Source organism: Perognathus longimembris, chromosome 1 (genome assembly GCF_023159225.1).
Source record: "Perognathus longimembris pacificus isolate PPM17 chromosome 1, ASM2315922v1, whole genome shotgun sequence".
Lineage (NCBI taxonomy): Eukaryota > Metazoa > Chordata > Mammalia > Rodentia > Heteromyidae > Perognathus > Perognathus longimembris.
Genome location: NC_063161.1, coordinates 162535349 through 162561591, shown reverse-complemented (window position 1 = coordinate 162561591; position 26243 = coordinate 162535349). Strand labels below are relative to the sequence as shown.

Here is a 26243-nt window from a genome sequence, read left to right as displayed (position 1 = left end):
TGGCTCTTCTATCAGGTGGAGATGTATGAGCGTGTCTTCCAGAGAACTCCAGACCGACACTCAGACTTCTCCCGCTTGGCACGGGTGCTGACAGGCAATGCCATCGCCTTAGTGCTTGGAGGAGGGGGAGCAAGGTGAGCCCCTGCGCCCATGTGCTGTTCCACTTGTATGTGGAGGTGATGGTTACCCCTACAGGTGACAGGAGGATGGTGGGGTCAGGCCAGAAATGGAGAGACCCTAAGAGCACATGGGCTCTATCCTCATCAGGAAAAGTCCCCATGAGTAGCAGGGGTATGGTTGACATCTGAAGCACTGGGGTGCATGTGTGTGCAGACCCAGAATGGCTGGGGTTTGTTGTTGCCAACTAGATAAAAGAAATTGTGTCTCGATGGTCTTTGCTTAGAAGCGTTCACTTGCTGGTTAGCTACTGCTGGCTCCGCTTCTGAACACTGGCTGTTCTGTTCTTTTGCCAAGTGTCCCCATTGAGATCCCAGTGAGTTTCTTTCCATTTTAATAGTGCTGTATAGAGTCCATAATCTCTCACAAACTAGAGAAGTATTCTTTAGTTCTTTGGGCTGTGAGTTCTTCAGAGGACCTATAGCCAAGTAGTTCCTACCCTGAGATATGGTCTGACCCTTACCACCCTTCTTCTGAACTTAAAGGGAAATGGAGGCTAGGAGCAAGCAGTATGAGGAGGGTCAGATAACCCAAATGTGCACGATACTGCTCCTCCCCAGGAGAGGGAACTGCCAGTGCCCTGTCCTGGAGCTCTAGTTGTACTGTTGAGGAGTGAAGTGGCCCCTGGCAGGGTAGGCAGTGGTGTACAGTGGTGTAGAGTGATGGGGTCCTCCAGAGCCCTGGAGGGTGAAATGATGACACTGGGCCCCCGATACCCTGCTCCATCTGGTGAAATGATGGCACTGAGGCCCTGACGCCCGGCGCCATCTGGTGGTGAAATGATGGCACTGGGCTCATCTTAGTTTGGGATCCCATGGTCTGAGAAACTTCACCTCACTTGTTCCTTTGTACCTAGCATGTGAACGTTCAGAAAACTGATTTAGGGGCCAGGAGTGTGGCCTAGTGGTAAAGTGCTTGGCTAGCATGCCTGAAGCCCTGGCGGGAAGTGGCACTGTGGCTCAAATGATAGAGTGCTAGCCTTGAGCAAAAGGAGCTCAAAGACAGTGCCCAGGTTCAGTTCAAGCCCAAGGACTGGCAACAAAAAAAGAAAAAAAAGAACTGGTTTAGAGAAATAAGGTGATTGCCTACATTTCTCAGGTGGGAGAGAGGCTCACATCCTTTCTGTAAACCTGGACAGTAGGGAATTAGGGCAATTAAACCCAAACCCTTGCCTGGTTTATGGACCAGATTAAGAGCATTTTCAATGAAAATGGCATTCTAAAAATTCCATGCACTTATTTTTGCCAGTTCTGGGGCTTTGTACTAAAGGCATCATACTTGCTAATCTTGTGCTTGTGCTGCACTGGCAATTGCTTGTCTGGTGTTCTACTACTTGATTCATGCCTCTAGCCTGGTTTTTGCCTGTCCTAGGGCCTGATCTCTAGGCTTGGGAGCTCTCTTTGAGCTTCTTTTGCTCAAGGTGAATGCTCTACCACTTGAGCCACAGTGCCACTTCCAGCTTTATTGAGTAGTTTATTGGAGATAAGAGTCTCATGGACTTTCCTGCCTGTGCTGACTTGGAAATCAGATCCTCAGATCTTAGCCTCCTGAGTAGCTAGGATTACAGGCAGGAGCCAGCAGTGCCATGCTCAGCCTGCTTTTTTTCTGGTTGTTGTGATGATGATGATGATGATGATGATGATGATGATGATGATGTTTGCCCATCCTGGGGCTTGAATTCAGGGCCTGGGCACTGTCCCTGAGCTTCATTTGCTCAAGGCTAGCACTCTGCCACTTGAGCCATAGCACCACTTCTGGCTTTTTCTGCTTATGTGGTACTGAGGAATTGAACCCAGGGCTTCATGCATGCTAGGCAAGCACTCTACCACTAAGCCACCTTCCCATCCCCTTTTCTGGTTACTTTGTTGATAGAGTCTGAAGGACTTTTCTTCCTGGGTTGCCTTCAAACCCATACTCTTCTGGATCTCAGTCTCCTGAGTAGCTGGCATTACCAGTGTGAGCCATGGGTGCCAGGCTGAAAATAGCACATTAATCAAGGTACATATGAAAGTCATGCTATTCTGTAAGGCTTAGTTTAAAAAATAAAAAAGCATTCCTCCATCTATCCTCATAACCCCAATGCCAAATCTAGAGATTTCCCAGAAATAACCACTTTCAATTCTTTGTGGTCAGCTGCTTCTCTGCATTTCTAGATAGTATTCCTATTGGACTAATTGTGTGATCTTTTCAGTCTTAGATGATTGATTTCCTAACCCTTTGACATATGACTTCTGTTAATCTGAATATCTCATCTTGTATCTGTTGTTCTGCCTCTCTACCCTACCCCCATTTACAGTTCCTACTTGTCCAGCCAGCATTCACTGTGTGGCATCATGGTGATGTGGCTGTTTCAGAGCTAAGTCATACTGGATGGCTCCCTATGATCACATTTACTTCCTTGGAAATAATAACTATTGCATTTTCATCTGTTATGTTTCAAAGGATGTCACTGGTCCACCCATAGACACTCTGCTGGAAGACTTCCATCCTCTGAGTAGGTTCAGACAAGCCAGGTCATCTCTAAGTCGTTCATGTCACCTTCCCCCGCCTACCAACCCTCTCTTATTTCTGCTTGTTGCTCTCTAGCATACTCCTAGTATTGGAATTTTTCTCCACTATAATCTCTGGAACTGCTTTTTTTCTGCCCTATGTTCAACTCATTTTCTACATTTCTTGATTTCTCTGTCTTGATGTATTCCTTATTTTTTGATGGCTTATTTTTGTGGTGGATGAATAAGAGATAAAATGACAAGACCATCTTATGAGAGGATGTCCTCATTTTGCTTTCATGCTTGAATGATAGATATAGAATTCCAAGTGGAAATAATTTTCCCTGAGAAGTTTCACTTAGTGATACTGTGTTCACAGATTTTCATGTTGTTGAGACATCCAGTGATATTTCTAATCATGAGACCTGTTTAAAAGCAATCTCTTTAAAAGGACATTCTTTTTAACTCTTGGTATCCTGGAAGTACATGATGATGTGCCTCTGTGAGCTTCAGCTTTGGGAATGGGTGGGGGAGGGGCTGTGCTGGGGCTTTTACTCAGGGTCTCATCCTTGCCAGGCAGATGCTTTGCCACTTGAGCCACACCCTAGTCCTTTCTCCTGCTTACTGTTTTTTGAAGAGGGCCTCACACTTGTGCCTGGGAATCTCTGGACCTCGATCCTCTCCGGACCAAGCTTCCCAGGTAGTTATGATAATAGGAGCCCTTTATTGATTGAGATAGGAGTCTCATTCACTTTTAGCCTAAGTTGGCCTTCAGCAATGCTATTTTCAACCTCTGACTCCCAAGTAGCTACAATTACAGTGTGAGCCACTGTGTCTGGTCTCTTTTAGGGGAAAGCTTAAACTCAGGGACTGGGTACTGGCCCTGAGCTTTTATGCTCAAGGCTAGTGAACTATCACTTTGAGTTAGTGCCATTTCTGGTTTTTAGTAGTTAATTGTAGGCTAATTGGAGTCTCACAGACTTTCCTACTCAGGCTGGCTTTGAACTGTGACAATCAGGTCTCAGGTTCCTGAGAAGCTAGGATGATAGTTTTCTCTGTACTCTCTTCCTAGAGCATATCATGATCATCCTAGGGTAAATCATATAATGCTTATATTTCATAATTATTTCTTCTTTTTTCCATCTTTTTTTGAGGATTGTTTTTCAAATGTGCCTTTCAATTACTCTTTCCTGCTAAAATATTTGTAATACCGGAGTACTACCCCTGCCTTCTCCCCCCAAGTCCTAGGGCATATACTCAAGATGTGGATGCTGTTCCTGAGATTTTTGTGCTCAAGGCTAGTGCTCTATCACTTGAGCCACAGCTCCACTTCTGGCTTTTGGATGGTTAATTAAAGATGAGTCTCACAGACTTTCCTGCCTGGGCTGGCTTCAAACCACAATCCTCAGATCTCAGCCTCCTAAGTAACTAGGATTACAGCTGTGGGCCACTGGCACCTAGCTACCTGAATATTTTTTATTCTTTGAAGACCAGGTCTTCAAATTCTTTTTGAAACAGGGTCATGCAGTATAACCCCCAGACTGGCTTAGAATTAAAGATCCCCTTCCCTTGGCCTCTCAAGTCCTGGGACTAGAAGTGTGCAGAGTATACAGTATACACAGTGTACATGTAAGTACTTTTGTTTTCATGGCATTATCTCTTTGTTTCACTAAAGCAGTAATTATATTTCTCTGAGAACACAGTGGCAGATGTTTTCCTTGTTAGTTTGCTTGCACTTGTGTGTGTGTGTGGTTGTGTTCATGCAACATAATATTAACGATTTGTGTTCCTGATCATCTCTGTGACTGTATTACTATTTGGTCCTACACCATACTTTCCTTGTATCGCTTCTTGCTGATAGACGTTTGGGTTGTTTTCTGTTTTTTATTATTAGGAACAAAATTCTACTACCTTGAGCCACAGTGCCACTTCATGTTTTCTGGTAGTTAATTGGAGACAAGAGTCTCATGGACTTTCCTGCCAGGCTGGCTTTGAACCATGATCCTCAGATCTCAGCCTCTTGAGTAACTACAATCATAGGTCCAACCCACCAGTGCTTGGCTTTTTAATTGTATTTTCTTAATTGGGGGGGGGTGCGCGGTTTACTGGGGATTGAACCCAGGACCTTGTACTTGCGTGTTTTGCTAGTGAAATATAATCCAGCCCCATTTACCTTCTTTTGTAAAGTGTATTCACTTAAGTTCTTTTCCCGTTTTGAATAAGCATTTTCTCTCTCCCTCTCTGTCTCTCTGGCCTGACCTGGGGCTTAAACTCAGGGCCTAGGCACTGCCCCTAAGTTCTTCTACTCAAAGCTAGCACTCTACCATTTTGAGCAATAGTTCCACTTCTGGTTTTTGAGTGGTTAACTGGAGGTAAGAGACTCAGGGACTTTTCTGCCTGCACTGGCTTTAGATGGCATGATCCTCAGATCTCAGCCTCCAGTGTATATATAGCTAGGATCTCAGATGTGAGCCACCAATACCCAACTTAATCTTATCTTTTTTTTTTTTTTTTTTTTGGCCAGTCCTGGGCCTTGGACTCAGGGCCTGAGCACTGTCCCTGGCTTCTTCCCGCTCAAGGCTAGCACTCTGCCACTTGAGCCACAGCGCCGCTTCTGGCCGTTTTCTGTATATGTGGTGCTGGGGAATCGAACCTAGGGCCTCGTGTATCCGAGGCAGGCACTCTTGCCACTAGGCTATATCCCCAGCCCCTAATCTTATCTTTTATAACTTGACTCAAACAACTTTTTCTGATAGCCTCTGTGTGTGTGTGTGTGTGTGTGTGTGTGTGTGTGTGTGTGTGTGTGTGTGTACATGCATTTGTGCCAGTATTGACTCTTGAACTCAGAGCCTTCTGCTCTTGCTTGGCCTTTTTGACCAAGGTTGGAACTCTACCAGTTGAGCTACACCTCTATATTTGGCTTTGTCCTGGTTAATTGGATATAAGAATCTCATGGACCTTTTCCCCCTGGGGTGACTTTGAACTGTGATCCTCAGATCTCCACCTTCTGAGTAGCTAGGATGACAGATGAGAGCCATCATTGCCGGTAGCCTTTTTTATATTTCTTTGTATTTTCAATCGACACAGTTATGTTTTCTGAGAATGAAACAGTATTTCCTTATTCTGTCCAATGTACATACACACACCTTGTTCCCTTTCCTTCCTTCCTGCCAGTGTTAAAGGAAGGTGTGTAGGTAGATGCTAGTTCCCATCCCTGTCTCAGGGCAGAGTAGATGCCACCCAGGTCACCACTCAGGATAAGGATATCCTGGCTGAAAACTGTAGCTGTCTCTCATGAGGCAGTTGCCTCTCTTGTCTGTTTTAAACACAAACAGTGGCACCTATGGGTTCGGTGACATGGTTTTCTTTTCTGAATGGTTAATGTATAAATTAATGGTTAAATGAGTAGCTAGGGTTACCGGCATGAGCTACCAGTGCCCAGCTCAACCCTTTAATTTTTACAGTTATAATTACATAATTTTTCATTTTTCATGGTGGTAGTACAGTTTTTTGTTGTGGTTATATATATATATGTGTGTGTGTGTGTGTGTGTGTGTGTGTATGTTTTACAACATTAGCAATTTTGTATACAATGAAGTACATTCCTATTATTGTGCAACCATCAGCACTGTCCATTTCCAGAACCTTTTCATTATGCAAAGTGTCTCTGTACCTACTCAGAGTATACTCGCTCCCTCCCATTCCCCTCTCCCTTTACCTGTGGTAACCAGCTCTGCTTTCCACTTGCCTGCACTAGGAACCTCATGTAAATGTCTTTTTATCTGCCTTCTTTGCTGAGCATACTAATGTACACACTACAGCTATGTACATATGCTGTGTTCACCCACTCCTTTGTTGGTCAGCACTGATAGTCTGTTTCTCCCTTTCCATTCCTTGGGTACTTTGAGCATGGTTGTGTTTGTACCTGTGTTTGGAGTCTCTATTGTCTGGTTTTCCTATGGGTCCACTTTTGCTGTCTGTTTTCTTCCCCCCTCATGGTCATGTAGTCTTTTCAACTGGTAATAATTTGGTTGAGTATCTCACATTTGGCATAAAGATGGTAACAATTATTTGAGGCTCTGGATGATAACTTCAGTCTGGGTTTGAAGCCATTCTGAGCTGGCTTCCTGGTTTCTGTGAGGGCTTGTCCCTGTCCAGTTTGCCCTGACTCCTGGGGTGGCCTTCTAGGTATTTACCAGGACCTCTCCTTTTCAGCCTGTTGGGGTCTCAAGTGTTATATTTATAGGTAGAAGAGACCCCACAGTGGCTCTCCCTGGTTACTTTCCTCCTCTGCATCTCAGACCTAGACTTTGCACCATTATCTAGGAACTGAGAAGGGACTTGCAGGCTGGTCACAGGCATCAGACTGCAGGTCCTCTGGTGGGGCATAGCTCTATGATTGGCCTGGAAATACCTACTTCTTCTCTGTGTTTCTGCTGCTGATGAAGAGGCTGCGCCCAAGTGGGTGTTCTCAGGGCACTGGCGGAGTGTGGCATCCCTGTGGACATGGTTGGAGGGACATCTATTGGGGCCTTCATGGGTGCCCTGTATTCTGAGGAACGGTGCTACAGCCAGATGCGGATCCGAGCCAAGCAATGGGCAGAGGTAAGTTCAGTGAAGCAGGCCTCAGGGGAACCTGGAGAAGGAAAGGATGCAGCTGGGTAGGAGGTGGACTGAGGCCCATGATGGGAAATGGTCTGGTGGTACTAGGTCCCTGCTGAGGGAGGTCACTGAGGGACAGCATGATTGGACACTGCTACTGGAGGAAGAGTTGGTGTTACTCACAATCCCTGTAAATGATAGGAACAGCTATGCCAGAGGCATAGGTTGGGGAGGGGGGCAGCAGAAGCCTAGGACTGGTCAGGAGCAGAGAGTAGTAAGGTGGAGGAAGGGAGGCTCTGGTCTGGAGTTTCTATAACAGGGTGAGCAACTTCAGATCAGCTAATGTGGGTCAATCCAGCAGGCTTGGGAGTCCTCTTATTGCCTTGTCCTTGGCCCTGGGTGACTTAGGAGAACATTACCTTGGTATGACTCAGACCAGGGAGGGGTGGGTGCAGGCTGCACACCACAGGGAAGATGTGAGCTGCTCTGACCAATAGCCTGGCCTTGTCATAAATGGATGCCAGAATGCAAACATCAAATACAGAGTCAGAGGAAACAGAACAGGCTCCTTTGGCTGCAGCTCCCCAGCAGGCAGGTGGCTCATCACCCTCCCAGGGCTGGGCTGCTCCTGTGACATCAATGATGCTTTGCTGAAACCATGCGTGGGATCAAAAGCATTCGTGTTCTACTTTTTAAAGAGGAAAAAATTGATCATCCTCTATGTTTAAGCTGAGGGACAGGCTATCTGCTGCCTTCCCAGGTCCCCAAGGATGCTGCCACTCCATGATTCTTCTCCATAATGATCCCCATCAGCCCGTAGGTGATCCTCAAGAGAGAGGGCCTGGCAGTGCAACCCGCACCCTTAGTGATGTGGCAGTGGTCACTAGGGATGGCCTCCACAAGCAGCCACCATGTGGGACAGCAGGCATAGTACAGCTTAGTGCGCAGTCACAGGCTGAGACCAGCCCAGGGCCTGTGGAGAAGCCTCGCCCTCCCCTCCCCACCCCTCCCCTACTGGTCGAGGAGAAGTCAAGGCAGGTTGAACTGGTCCTTCCCTCATCCTGAGAGTGAACTGTGTGTACCTCCAAGCATAGCCACCCTGCAGGGATCCCTTGCTGGCCAGGATGGGAGTGGAGTTGCATGCCTGCCTACCTGCTGTGCTGGCAAACTGGGTGAATTATGGGGCTGAGCAGGGCTTCCTTGAGAATGGATTTAGGCCCTGCATGGCATCTCCAAGTTCTCATCTCTTGTGTTGATCACTCATTTGTCTTCAAACAGGGCAGGTCCTCACTCCACATAAGAAATGAGCTCTGGACTTGGAGCATTTCTTGCTGCTGACCCTCCAGCACTGGTTGCTCTACCTTGCCTGGTGCTCTCTGTGCCAAGCAGGCAGATCTGGATGGAACCTCAGGGTAGGAGGGTGCCCTAGAACCCTCTAAGGCTGGACTGGCAAATCCTGCCTGAGAACAAGAAGGGACATGGGATTTGGGGCTCCATGGGAATGTGCCCCAGCTTCTAGGTCCTAAAAGCTTCTTCTGGCCTCCTCCCACTCTGAGTCTCAAGCCGCAGCACATGTGCCCCTAGGGTCAGATCATCTGGACCTGAGGGTGCTCCTATGGCTGGGGGTATGTGCTTAGATATGCTCATGTGCTGCTCTAGCCAGAGTGCATGAACCCTTTGTAGAGGTCTCCTGTGTCTCTAGAATATGACATCGATGGTGAAGACCATGCTGGACCTGACCTACCCGATCACATCCATGTTCTCTGGAGCTGGCTTCAATAGCACCCTCTGCAGCATCTTCCAGGACCGACAGATTGAGGTGCGCTGCCTAGCAATACCCTCAGGAGAATAGCCACATAGGACTTTGACTGGCTGCTCAAAACCCTCCCATCTTCCCCTGCTCACTTTGGCCTTCGGCAAGCTTGGTCAGTGCAGGGTGGGGAGCAGCACAAGAGAAGCTCCCTTCTGAGCCTGTCCTCCCCACAGGACCTGTGGCTCCCCTACTTTGCCATTACCACCGATATCACAGCCTCTGCCATGCGGGTCCACACAGATGGTAAGTGCTTTTCTCCCATCAGGTGTGTTAGCAGGTAGGCTAGGGTATGAGCAGGCCCAGGAGGATGAATAGGAAAGCTGGTAGCTCTGTGAGGTTGTGGGGGGTGCTGAGGGCCTCACAAAGGAAGCAAAGGTCACAGACAGGGAGGGTAGAGGATGACCTTGCTTCAGGCCCTGGCCAGGAGGAGCAGGAGAGACAGGAGTAAGAATGTCCAGATGGACAGAAGGATCCCATGGGAGAAGAATAGCATTGATGTCTACAGATCCCAGGAGAAGACCCTCTAGATCCTCCCTCCATTTGGGAGACAAGTCCCTCTAGGGTTGAGGGGGTCCCTTTAGTGGCAGGTGGTCTGGCCACTGAGCCACCTGTCCTCTCTGGAGGTCAGACATACAGGCTTTCAGACTGACCAAGGCAAGATGGGACAGGAGCCCACAGTGGGCAGGGAAAGGTATCCCTGTCCCCCTTCACCAGTCCCTCTAATCTCTCAGGCTCTCTATGGAGGTATGTGCGTGCTAGCATGTCCCTCTCGGGCTATATGCCCCCCCTCTGCGACCCCAAGGATGGACACCTCCTGATGGATGGGGGCTACATCAACAACCTCCCAGGTACTGCAGAAAGTAAGGGAGTACTCGCCTACCCTGGCCCCTCTGCCCCTGGCTGCCTGCCATGCCGCCTCCGTGTCAGGAAGGCTGGGGTGGCACACGTTTTCCTTAGAGTGTGCCAAGGGAAAATGTCAGGCTGGCAGCAGAGCACAGAAACTTACACGCATGTGCACACGCATGCGCACACACAGTCTGCCACCAGCATATGGCTCTGCCTGTTAGCACAGCAGCACACAGAACAAAGGCCAAGTAGACAAACTAGAAGCAATTAAGTTCCATCTGTACCCACAGTGAGGAACTAACAGACTGCAGCTGTCCTGTGTGCTGTGGGTGAGGCCAAACCTGTTACCTGTTAGACAAAAGGGCCTAAACAGTTTTATTGCACATGACTGCCCACACAGCTGGGACCATTGGACTTCCTGCCTCCATAAACCCAGGAGGAATGCTGGAGACCACAGGGGCCCCAGGTCCAGGCCTCACCTCACAAAGCCGGGCCCTCAGGACTCTACACCTTTCCCCCTGACCTTCTCCTCCCCCCCCCCCCGCCCACAAAAGTATTTTGCTGCCTTATCCCCTGGCTCTGCGGCTTCCTCTTCTCCATAGCGGATGTGGCCAGATCCATGGGGGCAAAGGTGGTGATCGCCATTGATGTGGGCAGCCGGGACGAGACAGACCTCACAAATTATGGTGATTCCCTGTCCGGTTGGTGGTTGCTTTGGAAACGGTGGAACCCTTTGGCCACAAAAGTCAAGGTAAAGTGGTACCAGATGCACTGCGGTGGCCTCCCTGGGGCTTTTGCCTGCAGCTCTCATCCTGGGGTCTATAATTGTCTCCCAGGCTCTGAGTTCAGCAGCTCTGGGTCATTTCCCACACTGCTGCCCAGGCCCTAGGGCCAGCTTGGGGTAAAGGGACAGAAGAGATCTGGCAAGAAGACCAGAGGCAGGGCTGGGAATGTGGCTTAGCGGCAGAGTACTTGCCTAGCATGCATGAAGCCCTGGGTTCAATTCCTCAGCAGCATATATACAGACAAAGCCGGAAGTAGCACTGTGGCTCAAATGGTAGAGTGCTAGCCTTGAGCCAAAGGAAGCCAGGGACAGTGCAAAGCCCTGAGTTCAAGCCCCAGGACTGGCAAAAAAAACAAATAAACAACGCTTATTAAAAAAAAAAAAAAAAAAAGACCAGAGGCTGCACAGCTTAACCAGCTCAGAGTCCATTCTGGCCTGGGCCAGGAAGGGATGGCCCAGGCCAACACAGGAGACTCGGGTGTATCTCTACAGGTGTTGAACATGGCTGAGATTCAGACTCGCCTAGCCTATGTGTGCTGCGTCCGGCAGCTAGAGATGGTGAAGAGCAGCGGCTACTGTGAGTACCTGCGGCCCCCCATCGACAGCTACCGCACCCTGGACTTTGGCAGGTTCGACGAAATCTGTGTGAGTGTCAGCTCCTGGCCTCAGGGACTGAGGGCATGGCTAGCAGGGGTCCACGCTGGTGGTTGCCTCCTCCTCATCCTGAGAGCCTGAGAAGGGGGAGGCTCCTTACATCCACCTGCTCTGTGCACAGGAAGTGGGATACCAGCATGGAAGAACAGTGTTTGACATCTGGGGTCGGAGTGGTGTACTAGAGAAGATGCTTCAAGACCAGCAGGGGACAAGCAAGAGGAAGGCCTGCACAGTGAGAGAGGGCAGAGTCTCCTCATGGGAAGTGGGACAGGGAGTGTGGCACAGCAGAGGTCCACCCTGGACTGAGTTGGTGGTGCTTGTGCATTCACCCTAGCCTGTCTCTGCCATGCCCCAGGTCCTCACCTGCCCCAACACCTCTTTCACGGACCTTGCTGAGATCGTGTCACGCATTGAACCAGCCAAGGCAGCTGCAGTGGATGGTGAGTTGGATTGGGCCTGCACAGATAGGACCTGGCTAGATCCAAGCTCCCCCAGAGGCCTTTGTTCTTGCACTGGAGGAAGTTATCCACATTTGGGCTACAATGGCCAGTACTGCCCCATTCTATGAGACCCTTTGCCCAGCACCAGTCTCCACAACAATGGGACCGTCTTCCTCAGGCTACGCAGGCCTCTCCCTCATTCACACCATACACCCAAGTGGAAGCCTCCCATCCCTACCCAACCCAGCAGGAGATGGAAGTATAGACTGCCCAAGTACAGAGCCTGCAGGGACAGACAGGCTAGATCCTGCAATAGGAGTTATTGGCCAGTGGCCTACCTCACAGCAAAACATGTCCTAAGAGATACCCTCGAGGCTGTCCATGGCAAGAGAACCCCAGACTCTAAGCTGCCTGTATGTTAGCCTGAGACTGTAGCCTCTGCCCACAGAGGCCTGATCATGGGCACCAGTCCCTCAGTCCTGGTTGAAAGTGAGTGAGGAGGGCCAACTTGATCCATGTCTTTGTGGAAGACCCACCAATCTTGGGTTAGAGGCTTCACATGACAAAGATGTGTCATGCGCCACAGAGCCTGGCCTGCAGTAGCTGCTTCCGGTAGCCCTGTCATTAAGATAGCTGTGTGTGGAGATGAGTGCCACCAAGTGGGAGAGAGAAGAAAGTCTGTGGCTGTGTTCTGCCTCCATTTCAGCTGTGCTTGACACAGCCAGTACCCTTGGGGAGAGGACCAATATGGCCCTGCCTTCTGCTCCAGATGAATCTGACTACCAGACTGAGTATGAAGAGGAGCTGCCAGGTGTCCCCCAGGACACTTATGCTGATTTCCAGAGCAGGAGCACTCAGGAGGAGTTGGGCTCTGACTCGGTGAGCTGCTAGGGCCAGCCCTGGCCCAGTATCTCTTGTTGAACCCACCTTGAGGGTTCCAAACAGGACATGGTTTCTTGGGTCCTGGTTTCTGTCTAACACACTTTGAAATGGAGGCCTACACTGCAGGTGATATAGCCCAAGGTCCGCCTTCCCAGATCTGGGCCACCCTGGTGGGCACAGCCACACCATTCTTGTTTGCTCCCAGGAGGAGGAGCCCGTCCTATGGCAACAGCACCCTGGCCTGCCTTCCCCAGAACCACCCCAGGACTCCTCATGCTCCTGGCTACCTAACCAAGATGCCTAGAAGCCTTATCTCTAATGCCCTCCTCCTACTGATCCCACTAAGCCTGGGCGAGGCTCCACGGACCCTCTGTGAGGCCATTCCCCCTGCCTGACAGTTGGAACAGGCAAGATGTCTAGGCCTCAGGCCAGTATGTCCAGCTTCTCCCTGGGGTTGTAGGCTGGGTCCCGGGAGGCTGGGCCTCTTCTCTGTGCTGGTACTTCCTGTGCCCAGGCAGCAGTCCCAGGGAAGGACTGAAGCCTCTATGAGGTGTGGGAGCCCAGCGTTGGTATGTTAATAAAGTTTTATCTGTGTGACTATGTCTCCGCTGTGAGTGCCCAGGTCGTTAAGACAAAGAGCAAGACGGGACTGAGTAACTCCAGGCCAGGCATGCAGGGCGCTCTGGATCTGAGTGGATCTGAGTGGAGCCGAGGGACACCCCCCCCCCAAGCCAAGGCGAGCCCCTCAGCCCTTGTTCCTCCCTGGTATGCACGCCTGCTGCCCTGAGGGGGAGCATGCTAGTCCTCGGCCACCTGCACTGGACAGGACGGGACCCCTAGCTCTTGCCCTGGGTCCCAGAGACTCAGGGGTAGCTGGAGGGAGGATGGCCTAGCCCCGCCCAAGTCTGCGTCACGGGAGGGGAGGGGTTATCGCAAGCCCCGCCCAAGGCCTGCGTCACGGGGCGGGGCCGTCGCCTGTGGTCGGGCCGCGGGCTCTGCGGGCCCGCAGAACGCAGCGTGATCAGTGCGGCCATGCGGGCCCCGGGTCCGATCCCGAGCGCAGCCCCGAGCCCCAAACCCAGCGCGACCCCCGGCGCGGTGCGGCTCCCCCGGCGGAGGCGGCGGGCGCGGGGCGCGCTCTGAGGCCCGGGGGATGCGCCGCCGCCGCCGCAGCCATGGGCGCTGCCGCCTCCAGGAGGAGGGCGCTGAGAAGCGAGGCCATGTCCTCCGTGGCGGCCAAAGTGCGGTGAGTGCGGGAAAGGAGGTCAGGCGGCTCTGTCCGCTTCCGCAGGGCTTCCCGCCGCGCGCCCCTTCTGCACCCCCGCCCTTCCTGCACCCCTGTTCCTGCTTCTCCAGCACCCCCACTCATACTGCACCCCCTCCTCCTGCGCCCTCCCACTGTTATGGTGGGGAGAGCGGTGGGAGCAGCTCAGGCCTCTCCCTCCGGCCCCCGACTGATGGCTGGATAGAGGGCCGAAGGAGAGCTGGGGCCTGCGCCTGCCGGGGCGCACTAGGACCGAGGGCGGATCTGCGCGTGTGTGCTGACCGTTCTCACCCCTGCCAACCTGCAGGGCAGCCAGAGCGTTTGGAGAGTACCTGTCCCAGAGTCACCCTGAGAACCGCAACGGTGCAGGTAAGGGCACGTGAGGCAGGGCTGTGCCAGGGTGAGGTCGGAGGTGCTCTGACCCAGACCCGACCCAACGAGGGCCGAGTGTGACCTAGGAACTCCACAGGGCTGGCTTCTGCACACCTCTGCCCTCCTGGTCCAGAGCCCCAGGAGATCAGGAGGAGCTCCAATCACTCATCACCATGACACTCTCCCAGCCTGGGATGTTGGCATGGCAACAGGCCTCCTGGCACCCCCCAGGGCTGGCACCACTGTCTCTAGGGGCCAGCTGGTGGGGGGGAGGGGAGAAGTTGGCACCAGGCTAATGGGTGCGACTGCAGGAGGGTAGGGGTGGCTTGCCTGTTCCTGATTCCCCCAGAAGCATACAGAGGTAGCAAGGCCTCTGTCTCTCTCTGTCTTTCCTCGCTCTCACACACATGCACACAGACGCATGCATGCACACAAGGATCTCAGGCCTAGATAGGAGGAGGAGACTTGGAAACACCTTTCTTAAAGGTGTTTAGGGACCAAGATTCCAGCAGCCAGAGCCCCCACATCAGGCCCAAGGCCTACTATGTATTCCTTGCCTTCCTCATGTCAGGATGCTGGGAGAGCTAACTAACCATCAGGCTACAGGCTTACCCGATGCCTCTTCCCCAGATCACCTGCTGGCTGACGCCTACTCTGGCCACGAGGGGTCCCCTGAGATGCAGCCCGCCCCCCAGAACAAGCGCCGCCTCTCCCTCGTCTCCAACGGCCGCTATGAGGGCAGCCTCTCAGAAGAGGCTGCCAGTGGGGAACCTGCCGCAGAGGGCCCCCAGCCCCGTGTATACACCATCTCTGGGGAGCCCACCCTGCTGCCCAACTCTGAGGCCGAGTCCATTGAGCTGGCTGTGGTAAAGGGGCGGCGGCAACGGGAGCGGCATCCTCACCACCATAGCCAGCCCCTGCGTGCCAGCCCAGGCAGCAGCCGCGAGGATGTCAGCAGGCCATGCCAGAGTTGGGCGGGTAGCCGCCAGGGCTCTAAGGAATGTCCTGGATGTGCCCAGCTGGCCCCTGGGCCCTCCCCTCGAGCCTTTGGGCTGGAGCAGCCGCCTTTGCCTGAGGCCTCTGGCCGCCGCAAGAAGCTAGAAAGGATGTACAGCGTTGATCGAGTGTCTGGTGAGAGGGCCTGTCTCAGGCATGAGCAGGCATGGGCGCATGCTGGGATCTGAGGGTGCAAGGTGCCCATCTATGGTGTGAAATCAGAAGTCAGGGTTAAATCCCTCAGAGTGGTGCCAGAGGCTCGTATCAGTAATCTGAGCTACTTAGGAGGCTCAGACCTAGAGGATCAAGGTTCAAGGCCAGCCTGAGCAGAAAAGTCTCAAGAGACTTGAACAAAAAAAAACATGGGCTGAGGCTGGTGGCTCATGTCTGTAATCCTAACTACTCAGAGACTGAGATCAGAGGATCATGGTTCAAAGCCAGCCTAGGAAGAATAGTCTAGGGAGAGACTCTGTCTCCAATTAACTAGCCAGAAAGGTAGAGTAGAGGTATGGCTCAAGTGGTACAGTGCCAGTCCATGAGACTCTTCAATTACACACACACACACACACACACACACACACACACACACACACACACACCCCAAGCTGGAGGAATGACTCAAGTGGTAGAATGCAAGCCGAGCAAGTGTCAGCCTCTGAGTTCTACCCCTGGTATTATAAAAACCAAAAACCCTTAGGCTCCTACTGCCACCCCCAACCCTGTATAAACTGTGGCTTCCCACGGTTCTTGAGAAAAATCTCTGCCAGTGCTTGTGGATGGCTTTTCCCTCCTAGTGCATGTCCATTAGAACTGCTTCCTGGGAAAAGGAGCCTGTGAGGACTGAGAGGAAGGATAGGCAGAAATATGGCTCAACTCGAAGACTGGACTGTTTGGCAACTCTAAAGAGCTGTCTAGGGCCTGGGGCTCCTAGGAGCTCCTAGGAGCTACCTCTCCCTGCAGGATGGTTTCAGTTTTTTTTTTTTTTTTTTTTTTTTTGCCAGTCCTGGGGCCTGAACTCATGGCCTAAGCACTGTCCCTGGCTTCTTTTTCCTCAAGGCTAGCACTCTACCACTTGAGCCACAGTGCTACTTCTGGCCGTTTTCTACATAAGTGGTGCTGGGGAATTGAACCCAGGGCTTCATGCACGCAAGGCAAGTTAAGCCATATTCCCAGCCTGCAGCATGGTTTTTTTCGGATGTGCCAGCAGGCTCATGCCTAGGATCTACACAGCTCCAGAGAGGACTATGGACAGGAGATTCTTCAAATTGTTCTTCTCTACTCTCCGCCAGGGCCTCCAGCTTATCCTGGTGGGGGTCCAAGGAAGGCAACATCTGGCTAGTTGATACCTAAGAAGTCTCAAATGAGACAAAACACATCCTTTGGGGCTGGGAATGTGGCTTAGTGGTAGAGTGCTTGCCTGGTATGCATGAAGCCCTGGGTTTGATTCCTCAGTACCACATATATAGAAAAAGCCAAGAGTGGCGCTGGGGCTCAAGTGGTAGAGTGCTAGCCTTGAGCAAAAAGAAGCCAGGACAGTGCTCAGTCCCTGAGTTATAGCCCCAAGACTGGCAAAACAAACAACAACAAAAAACAATGCATCCTTTTCACGTACTGCTGGAGACAGACCACACTTTGAAAATGTTCCTCATGTTGAGCAGCTAAAGGGAGAATTAAACAGAAATCAAATCCTGAGTTTCTGAGGGTAAATGCTGACTGGGGCCTACATAGAGACTCTGTCCTAGCCAGCTTCCTCCCTGCTAGGAAAGGGCCAGGTATCCTGCTGCCTTGACTTTGCTGCTGCTAGTCCCCTGGACCTGACAAGGAGGGGTCAGGCATCAGGCCCCCTATCCGTGCTCGCCACAGACCTCTTTCTGTCTTCCAGATGAGGTCCCCATCCGAACCTGGTTCCCCAAGGAAAACCTTTTCAGCTTCCAGACAGCAACCACAACTATGCAAGCGTGAGTCAAATGTCTGCCACAGGGATCCAGAGCCAGTCAGCCTCCTCCTGGTGCTCAAGAAAGATTGACAGCCCTACCCTTGGGGCCTCAACAGCCACAATGCCATGCTGGCAGGCCAGGCTGAGGCTGAGTCCAGGGAAGGACTGGTGTCCTAACCCCTCTTCTCCCTGTGCTTCCTCACCTTCCCTCCTCCATGGCCCCCCACAGACCTTGCACAATCCCTGTGGCCCGCCTCAGGGAACCTAGTCTTGAGTTGTCGCTGGTGGCACCAACATGGGGTCTGTAGGATGGGGGTGTCTGGGCCTCATGTGTGTTCTAAACTGCAGCCTCTGTTTCATGGACAACACGTGATTAACCCAGTGGGTCTTGGAGTCTGACCTTCGCTACAGGGCCCCCATGGTAAAACCAGAGCAGATGCCCACCCTCTGATGCAGAGCTCTGGCTTCTGCAGATCTAACACCCAGCCCATCAGCTTCTAGTACTGTCAGGGCTAGCCCACAGCCCAGCACGGGTCCCATCAGGGACTGAGTACCTCAGAGGGACCTCCTTTCCCTGAGTGACAGGGAACTAACCTCAGAGACCCTGAGGCTGAGGGAAGCCTGGGATCCAGGCTCACTCTGTCTTCTCTCTCACGCTGCCTTTTCCTGCTGTGGCTTCAGCATTTCGTAAGTACCCCGTTGGGCTTGTACGTAAGGACCCAGCCATGCTTGGGGGTGGGGGTGGGGGGCACGACACCACCTACCTCCAGATAGGTTTGTGCAGGCCAGGGACTGGGCCTGCACCGCGAGGACCGCTGAGCCATTGGGCTTGGCTCCCTGTGGGCAGCCGGGCGCCCCCTGCGCCACAGCAGTCAGGAGCCGGTCCTCGGATGCCCTGCTGGGTCCTCTGCTTGTCCCTCTATCCCCATGTCTGTGTCCCTCCTGCCTCCGATCAAGGGCAGTGCTGACTTGCGGTGGTTTCCCAGGGTGTTCAGGGGCTACGCGGAGAGGAAGCGCCGGAAACGGGAGAATGATTCCGCGTCGGTAATCCAGAGGTAGGGCCTGCCAGCCACTCGCCACCAGGGTCTGCCTCTGCCTGGCCAGAGGGCCCTCCTGGCCCTGACAGACCTGATGGGGAAGGGTGGTGGCGACCACTGGCCTGGCCCTGCTCTGGGGACGTGGCAGGCAGGAGAGGCCACGTGACCAGGCTGCACTTCAGCCCCTGGACCCACTCTTTGAGGGTGCATTGACCGTTGAACTGCAGCCAGCTCACGCACCGATGTGTGTCCAGACCTGAAGCCCACCACTTGTGGGCCCAGTGGCAAGCCCTACCCTTCCTGCTCCCACTAATCTCGGAGGTGTGCCTGGGAGGCTTCACTGTCTATCTCGATATGGATCCTTGGCAGGGCACAAAGTTTGGGGCGAAGAGAGGACCTGCCTCTGAGGCGGGAGGGGGTCCCTGCTGGCCCCAGACCAACCAGGGAATGGAGTATACAGGATGACCCTGGCTGCTGCCCAGGAGCCTCCTGAGAGGGCAACCCAGTGGAGTCAGGTTGGGCCCAGGCCCAGGGAGAGGGTACCAGGAAGGCTGTGCACGAAAGGGATGCCTGCCTGAAGTCTCAGTAAGGAGCAAAACTGGTGGAAAGAGGCAGCTTGCTCGGGAGTCACAGGCACTGTGAGAAGAGGAGTCCGAGAGGGGGCTCAGCACAATGTAGGATGGGAATTGCCTTTGCATGGCAAAGGAGGGACAGAAGGGCCGAAGGCAAGAGAGAGTGCGGCGTCTTGGGGTAGGCCTCTGGCCTGTATGCCGAGGGAGAACATGGAGTCTTTGTGTCTTCAGGACCGGGTGGGCAGGCACTGACAACCCACCCTCGGCCCTTATCAGACCTGTGCTTTCTCCCCTAGAAACTTCCGAAAACACCTACGCATGGTCGGCAGTCGGCGGGTGAAGGCCCAGAGTAAGACCTGGGGTAGGGGAGGGGGCAGCACTGCGTTTGGCCACTTGGAGCTTTCCCTGTGCCTGGCAGCCTGTGAAAGACCCACATCCCTGGGCCTGCTCCAGCCTGCAGGCTTCGCCCCTGCTCCCTGCCTTGCCCCTGCCATGCTAAGGCCTGCTTCCAGCTGGCCACACCCCCACCCATCCAGCAGGAATAGCCGTGAACCTTCCCCACACCTCTGCCCCAACCCAGTGTTCTTCAGGCCAAACCACTCTAGTGTCCGTGCTCCTGTGCCAGCACAGCCGTTGGCCCTTGCCCACCCTGCGCTCCGTGGGCTCCGTGTGCGTCCTCGTCCCACCATTCCCCTGGACCTCCTAGTCAGCTCTGCTCTCACCCTCGCTGGCTAATAGGGGTTTTGCTCTCACCACAGCGTTCGCTGAGCGGCGCGAGCGGAGCTTCAGCCGGTCCTGGAGCGACCCCACCCCCATGAAAGCCGACACTTCCCACGACTCCCGAGACAGTAGGTGTCTGGACATTTAGTCAGCCCACCTCCCACCAGAGGACCCCCAGGCCCGGCCCACCTCCCACCAGAGGACCCCCAGGCCCGGCCCACATCCCACCAGAGGACCCCCAGGCCCGGCCCACCTCCCACCAGAGGACCCCCAGGCCCAGCCCACCTCCCACCAGAGGACCCCCAGGCCCGGCCCACCTCCCACCAGAGGACCCCCAGGCCCGGCCCACATCCCACCAGAGGACCCCCAGGCTCAGCCCACCTCCCACCAGAGAACCCCCCCGCACCCAACCCCCAGGCCCAGCCCACCTCCCACCAGAGGACCCCCAGGCCCAGCCCACCTCCCACCAGAGGACCCCCAGGCCCAGCCCACCTCCCACCAGAGGACCCCCCGCACCCAACCCCCCTCCCACCAGAGGACCCCCAGGCCCAGCCCCCCTTCCACCAGAGGACCCCCCGCACCCAACCCCCCTCCCACCAGAGGACCCCCAGGCCCAGCCCACCTCCCACCAGAGGACCCTCAGGCCCAGCCCACCTCCCACCAGAGGACCCCCAGGCCCAGCCCACCTCCCACCAGAGGACCCCCTGCACCCAACCCCCCTCCCACCAGATGACCCCCAGGCCCAGCCCCCCTTCCACCAGAGGACCCCCCGCACCCAACCCCCCTCCCACCAGAGGACCCCCAGGCCCGGCCCACCTCCCACCAGAGGACCCCCTGCACCCAACCCCCCTCCCACCAGAGGACCCCCAGGCCCGGCCCCCCTTCCACCAGAGGACCCCCCCCAGACCCAGCCCCCCTCCCACCAGAGGATCCCCAGGCCCAGCCCACCTCCCACCAGAGGACCCCCAGGCCCAGCCCACCTCCCACCAGAGGACCCCCCCCAGACCCAGCCCTCCTTCCACCAGAGGACCCCCAGGCCCAGCCCACCTCCCACCAGAGGACCCCCAGGCCCAGCCCACCTCCCACCAGAGGACCCCCCGCACCCAACCCCCCTCCACCAGAGGACCCCCCCAGGCCCAGCCCACCTCCCACCAGAGGACCCCCAGGCCCCAGCCCACCTCCCACCAGAGGACCCCCCGCACCCAACCCCCCTCCACCAGAGGACCCCCCCAGGCCCAGCCCACCTCCCACCAGAGGACCCCCAGGCTCAGCCACCTCCCACCAGAGGACCCCCCCCAGGCCCAGCCCATCTTCCACCAGAGGACCCCCAGGCCCAGCCCACCTCCCACCAGAGGACCCCCCGCACCCAACCCCCCTTCCACCAGAGGACCCCCAGGCCCAGCCCACCTCCCACCAGAGGACCCCCCAGGCCCGGCCCACCTCCCACCAGAGGACCTCCAGGCCCAGCCCAGCCCCTGCCAGGGTCTCATGACAGTAGTGCTAGGCTTCTGCGCTTGTGCTCACTGAGCCTCAGTTTACCTCTCTGTGAGAAGGGGGTGCCTGGCATCTCCGGTCTCTTAGAAGGGGTTAACTAAGGGCTGCTGCAGGGACAGGCGGCTGCAGGGCTGTGCTGACTGCCGTTCCAGGGGCCCCGGCTGCAGTCATAGTTGGCAACACTGGGCACGATGCACTCGGGTCCCTCTTCCCCGGTGGATGCACTTTTCACTGATGGCACCAGCCCAGTCCTACTAGGGAGGCGGTGACCTCACAGTCCCTCCCACCCCAAAGACCTCCAGTATGCAGCTTGGGCTCTGGGTGGTGGGCCATGGTCCTGGTGACCCCTCCTACCTCCCAGGCAGTGATCTGCAGAGCTCACACTGCACACTGGACGAGGCCTGTGAGGACCTAGACTGGGACACCGAGAGAGGCCTGGAGGCTGTGGCCTGCGACACTGAGGGCTTCTTGCCACCCAAGGTCATGGTGAGCATGGTTCCTAGGTGCTTCTCCATGTCCCCTGGGTGGAATGCAGCCCTTTCCTCCTGACTTCCCTCAGCCTAGGTGTGAGGGCTCTCGTCTCCACCTCAGTTGCCTGTTGTAATCTCAGGAACTCCACTTTTGCTATAGGAGGGTTGTAGGGCCTCCACCTTGGCCATGGGGTGGGGCAGGCAAGGGGGTGGGGGGCAGGCTTCAGGGACTTCACCTTGGCTTAATAGAGGGATTCAGGCTCTGCCTTCCTATGCAGGTCTTAGGGACTCCAACTTGGCTATGGGACCCTTAGGCTCCAACTTGGCTATGGGGTGTCTTCTTTTACTTGGTTTTGGGGGTTTATAGGATTCCCACTGGGATGGGCCTGGAGCACTGAGAAGCTCCTGTCTCTCCAGCTCATCTCCTCCAAGGTGCCGAAGGCTGAGTATATCCCCACCATCATCCGCAGGGACGATCCCTCCATCATCCCTATTCTCTACGTGAGTGCCTGACCCTCCATCATCCCTGTTCTCTACGTGAGTGCCTGACCCTCCCACATCCCTGTTCTCTACGTGAGTGCCTGTCCCTCCATCATCCCTGTTCTCTACGTGAGTCTGTCCCTCCATCATCCCTGTTTACGTGAGTGCCTGACCCTCCCACATCCCTGTTCTCTACGTGAGTGCCTGTCCCTCCATCATCCCTATTCTCTAAGTGTCTGCCCTTGCCCACCCATTCTCATGTAGATCGTAGGGGTGCCAGTCCCACCCACCCTTTTGCTGTCGGCCCACCTCTCTAGTACCCACGTGCCTGTTAGGGAACTCCCAGGGTCTCTTAACTTGTGTCCTGTCTGTTCCTAGGACCATGAGCATGCGACCTTTGAGGACATCTTGGGTAGGTGTCCTCTGACTCCATCTGTTGCTGGTGGGAAGGTGGCCCCGTATGGAGAGGTAGAGGGGTGGCACTTAGATTCTTTTTCCACAGAGGAGATAGAGAAGAAACTGAATGTGTATCACAAGGGGGCCAAGATCTGGAAGATGCTGATTTTCTGCCAGGTACTATCCAGACGCCGTCTTGTTAGAGGAGCCCAGTGTAGCCATGAAGGGGAGTCCAGGGTCACATGCATGTGTGTGTTATGGGGGCCAGGGTCTGCATACACATGTGCTTCCACGTGGACACCTCATGCCAGCCTCCTTGTGGCCCCCTGGCTGCCTAACCTTGGCATCTTACAGGGAGGCCCCGGACACCTCTATTTGCTCAAGAACAAGGTAGCCACGTTTGCCAAAGTGGAGAAGGAAGAGGACATGATCCAGTGAGTGGGGAGGGGGAGGGCTGAGGGGGCCTGGATCTAGGGAGGGGGGATGGGTGGAGGGGGGCCTGGGCCCGACGACACACCTTCCCACTCGCTCCCGCCATGATGTTGCCTGTGGAGCTCGGCCCTTGAAATCTGGGGGCCTGGGCTGAGGCCTCCTGTGACCCACCCCTTCCCCACCAGCTTCTGGAAACGACTGAGCCGCCTGATGAGCAAAGTAAACCCCGAGCCGAATGTTGTCCACATCATGGGCTGCTACATCCTGGGGAACCCCAACGGGGAGAAGGTAGTGGGACTCCAGACCTGGGAGAAGAGGGTGGAGCAGTCATGGACTGCTACATTCTGGGGAGCCCAACAGAGAAGAGGCAGTGGGACCCCAGACCTGGGAGAAGAGGGTGAGGCCCTCTGCTGGTCTCAGCACTGCCCTTACTTCTTCAGCCCTTCTAGGAAATGCTCTGTACCTGAGTTGAGCTGGTCTGGGGAGTGGGGGACGACTGGGAGTGGGACCCCCTTGACCACACACTCACTGCTTGGCTCCTCTTGCAGCTGTTCCAGAACCTCAGGACCCTCATGACCCCTTACAGGGTCACCTTCGAGTCGCCCTTAGAGCTGTCTGCCCAAGGTGAGTTAGCCAGCAGTATGGCTGAGAGTCCACAGCAGGCCAATCTCCTGGAGCCAGAGCCCCAAGGGGCCACAGCAGGCCAACCCCCTGGAGCCAGAGCCCCAAGGGGCCACAGCAGGCCAATCCCCTGGAGCCCCGAGTCCTAGAGGCCACAGCAGGCCAATCCCCTGGAGCCCCGAGTCCTAGAGGCCACAGCAGGCCAATCCCCTGGAGCCCCGAGTCCTAGAGGCCACAGCAGGCCAATCCCCTGGAGCCCCGAGTCCTAGAGGCCATAGCAGGCCAATCCCCTGGAGCCCCGAGTCCTGGAGGCCACAGCAGGCCAACCCCCTGGAGCCAGAGCCCCAAGGGGCCACAGCAGGCCAATCCCCTGGAGCCCCGAGTCCTAGAGGCCACAGCAGGCCAATCCCCTGGAGCCCCGAGTCCTGGAGGCCACAGCAGGCCAATCCCCTGGAGCCCCGAGTCCTGGAGGCCACAGCAGGCCAACCCCCTGGAGCCCCGAGTCCTAGAGGCCACAGCAGGCCAATCCCCTGGAGCCCCGAGTCCTAGAGGCCATAGCAGGCCAATCCCCTGGAGCCCCGAGTCCTGGAGGCCACAGCAGGCCAACCCCCTGGAGCCAGAGCCCCAAGGGGCCACAGCAGGCCAATCCCCTGGAGCCCCGAGTCCTAGAGGCCACAGCAGGCCAATCCCCTGGAGCCCCGAGTCCTGGAGGCCACAGCAGGCCAATCCCCTGGAGCCCCGAGTCCTAGAGGCCACAGCAGGTCAATCCCAGAAGCCTATCCCAGAGCCTGAGCCCAGGACGCCCTCTCCCCCAGGGAAGCAGATGATCGAGACCTACTTTGACTTCCGCCTGTACCGCCTGTGGAAGAGCCGCCAGCACTCAAAGCTGCTGGACTTTGAGGATGTCCTCTGAGGAACACAGGGCGCGCCCAGTACCACCAGATGCTTCCTCTGGTCTGGGAAGCTAGGGCTGGGCTGCCTCCTGCGCACAGGGTCGTGCGGCCCGTGACTTGTCCAGAGCTCTTCAGGGACCCTCAAGACATTGCTCAGGTTCTCGTGGGGCCAGGTCCTCACTGCACCAATGGGCCACAGAGCCTTCAGTCCTGAGGGCCTGGAGGAACCAGTGGACTCTTGGTGGCCAGGCACTGACCTGCCAAGCCTCGCCTGGAGGCTGCAGTGTTGAGAATCCCCTCCATGGGGTTATAGAAATAAGTGCAATTTTTTACAACCCTGAAACAATTTGAAGGGAAGCAGAGTTACCAGTTACCTGTTTCAGCTCTGTGCTGCGCGTTACAGCAGACTCAGTCCGGTGTGTGTTCAGGTCTCTGTCTCCCAGCCCCTCAGCCCTGCCGTATTTGATCACCAGCACCAGGGTGGCCCTTCTGTGTGAGGCGGCGCTGCCCAGCTGCCCAGCCTGGCCCTGTCTGCACTGACCAGTTTGGTCAGCTCCCTCCCCTCCTGCCGCCCACTGCTCGCTCTGACCTCAGTTGGCACTGGGCCTGGCAAGGGGCAACCTGGGCAGTATGAGGAAAGAGCCTAGCCCCCCTCTTCTTGTAGGGGGGGCTAGGTTGGCGCCCACTCCCCACTTCCAAGCCTGCCCATTTCCCTCACTGCTGCTGAGCTCAGCTCATCTGGAGGCCTGGCGGGAGCCTGGTTGGGGCTGAGCCCCAGATGGCCAGAACCTCACCAAGCTCTGGAGTGGAGTCTGGACCCAGCACCCAGGTCCAAGAGCCAAGTAGCTGGTTGGCTGTGGGAGTCCCACAGAGTGGGCTTTCTTGTATATAGTTGGGGTTTGGGGGCTGGCCCCCCTTTTCAGAGCCTGGGGCCTGAGGGCACCTGGCTGTGTCCCTGGCCAAGGGGGTGGGGGCTGGGCTCTGAACAGTGTACCATGTCCCCTAGAGTGACCATTAAACCTGACCCTCTGTTGCCGGACTCAGTGTGCTCTCCTCACTTGCCTCCATGTCCCAGGGGCCCTGGGCCCCTGCCTGGGTGGGCCAGGGCCCCTGGGCCACAGCCACTCCCCGAAGTTAGACCACAGGAGGGGGGAGCGGGTTCTCAGAGCACCCAGCGCTGGAAGTAGAGGAGCCCCTAAGAGAGGGTTAAGGGATGAGCTGAACGGGGACCCCCGTGCCCACTCCATCCCAGGCGTGGCAGTCGGAGCCCGGTGGTCCGTGCAGTGCTGCTCTGCATCCTGGGTAGGCTCCTCCCTGAGCCCTGGGAGTAGCAGTCAGACCCCATCCCTGTTGCTGTGGGGCCAAGGCCCATATCCCTGAGGGCTAGCTGGTTGTGGGGAAGCCCCCAGTGCAGCTTCTACCCACAAGCACCAGGAGACATGGTGAGAAGAGACCAGTGCCTGGGGGAGTTGGGCCAGAAGTAGCCAGATGCTGGTGAGAGAGCCAGGTCTTCTGGGTGCTCCTGGGTCTTCAGAAGGGAGTCCATCTGCCAGCCTGCTGCAGTAGAAGTAAGTGGGGCAACCTACCAGAACGGTTGGGGCAGAAATCCTGACACCATGCAAAAGAGATACAGAATCTCTATTCAGTCCTCTCTGTCATGTCCAGGGAGCAGGGCAGAGCCAGGTCCTCCCGCCAGCTCCCTGAGGAAAGGCTGACCACTCGGGAAGCGTGAGCAAGCCTGCCGGAGGCTGAATACCACATCAGTCATCAGATCTCACCACAAACTGGCAAATTATCACCTGCCTCCCTCCCTCCATACACCCCCCAGTGCCTCTCCCATCACGGGCCCACCTTCCCCATTGCCCAGGAAGCT

At 55.5% G+C, this 26243-nt stretch overlaps 2 protein-coding genes across 14 annotated transcripts in view; both read left to right on the top strand.

The window, feature by feature from the left end:
• Positions 1 to 13284, top strand: part of Pnpla7 (patatin like phospholipase domain containing 7) — an 87680-nt gene extending 74396 nt beyond the window's left edge. For 3 of the 9 annotated variants that reach the window (XM_048346922.1, XM_048346930.1, XM_048346913.1), the window contains 11 exons: positions 16 to 134; positions 7115 to 7271; positions 8971 to 9087; positions 9255 to 9324; positions 9813 to 9929; positions 10530 to 10678; positions 11204 to 11356; positions 11487 to 11597; positions 11721 to 11805; positions 12575 to 12684; positions 12893 to 13284. In XM_048346922.1, the coding sequence (XP_048202879.1) occupies positions 16 to 134; positions 7115 to 7271; positions 8971 to 9087; positions 9255 to 9324; positions 9813 to 9929; positions 10530 to 10678; positions 11204 to 11356; positions 11487 to 11597; positions 11721 to 11805; positions 12575 to 12684; positions 12893 to 12991 (1287 nt within the window). In that variant the 3' untranslated portion in view covers positions 12992 to 13284. Of the gene's footprint in view, positions 1 to 15; positions 135 to 7114; positions 7272 to 8970; positions 9088 to 9254; positions 9325 to 9795; positions 9930 to 10529; positions 10866 to 11110; positions 11369 to 11486; positions 11598 to 11720; positions 11806 to 12574; positions 12685 to 12892 lie in introns of those variants that run through there. The other 6 variants (XR_007211039.1, XM_048346944.1, XR_007211043.1 and 3 more) reach the window with 6 other exon arrangements.
• Positions 13285 to 13419: 135 nt separating this feature from the next.
• On the top strand, positions 13420 to 25402 carry Nsmf (NMDA receptor synaptonuclear signaling and neuronal migration factor). 5 transcript variants are annotated; one of them, XM_048346985.1, is made up of 15 exons: positions 13420 to 13933; positions 14259 to 14320; positions 14954 to 15454; positions 17202 to 17277; positions 18242 to 18310; positions 19161 to 19213; positions 19623 to 19712; positions 21440 to 21564; positions 21966 to 22049; positions 22407 to 22440; positions 22531 to 22601; positions 22779 to 22858; positions 23042 to 23144; positions 23405 to 23480; positions 24293 to 25402. In XM_048346985.1, the coding sequence occupies exons 1-15, from the start codon at positions 13863 to 13865 to the stop codon at positions 24388 to 24390; spliced, it is 1593 nt and encodes a 530-aa protein (XP_048202942.1). In that variant the 5' UTR covers positions 13420 to 13862; the 3' UTR covers positions 24391 to 25402. The 5 variants fall into 5 exon arrangements, with proteins under 5 accessions (XP_048202942.1, XP_048202934.1, XP_048202949.1 ...); XM_048346977.1 differs by having other exon boundaries at positions 18218 to 18310; XM_048346992.1 differs by having other exon boundaries at positions 18218 to 18310; positions 24301 to 24401.
• The last annotated feature ends 841 nt before the right edge of the window (positions 25403 to 26243 follow it).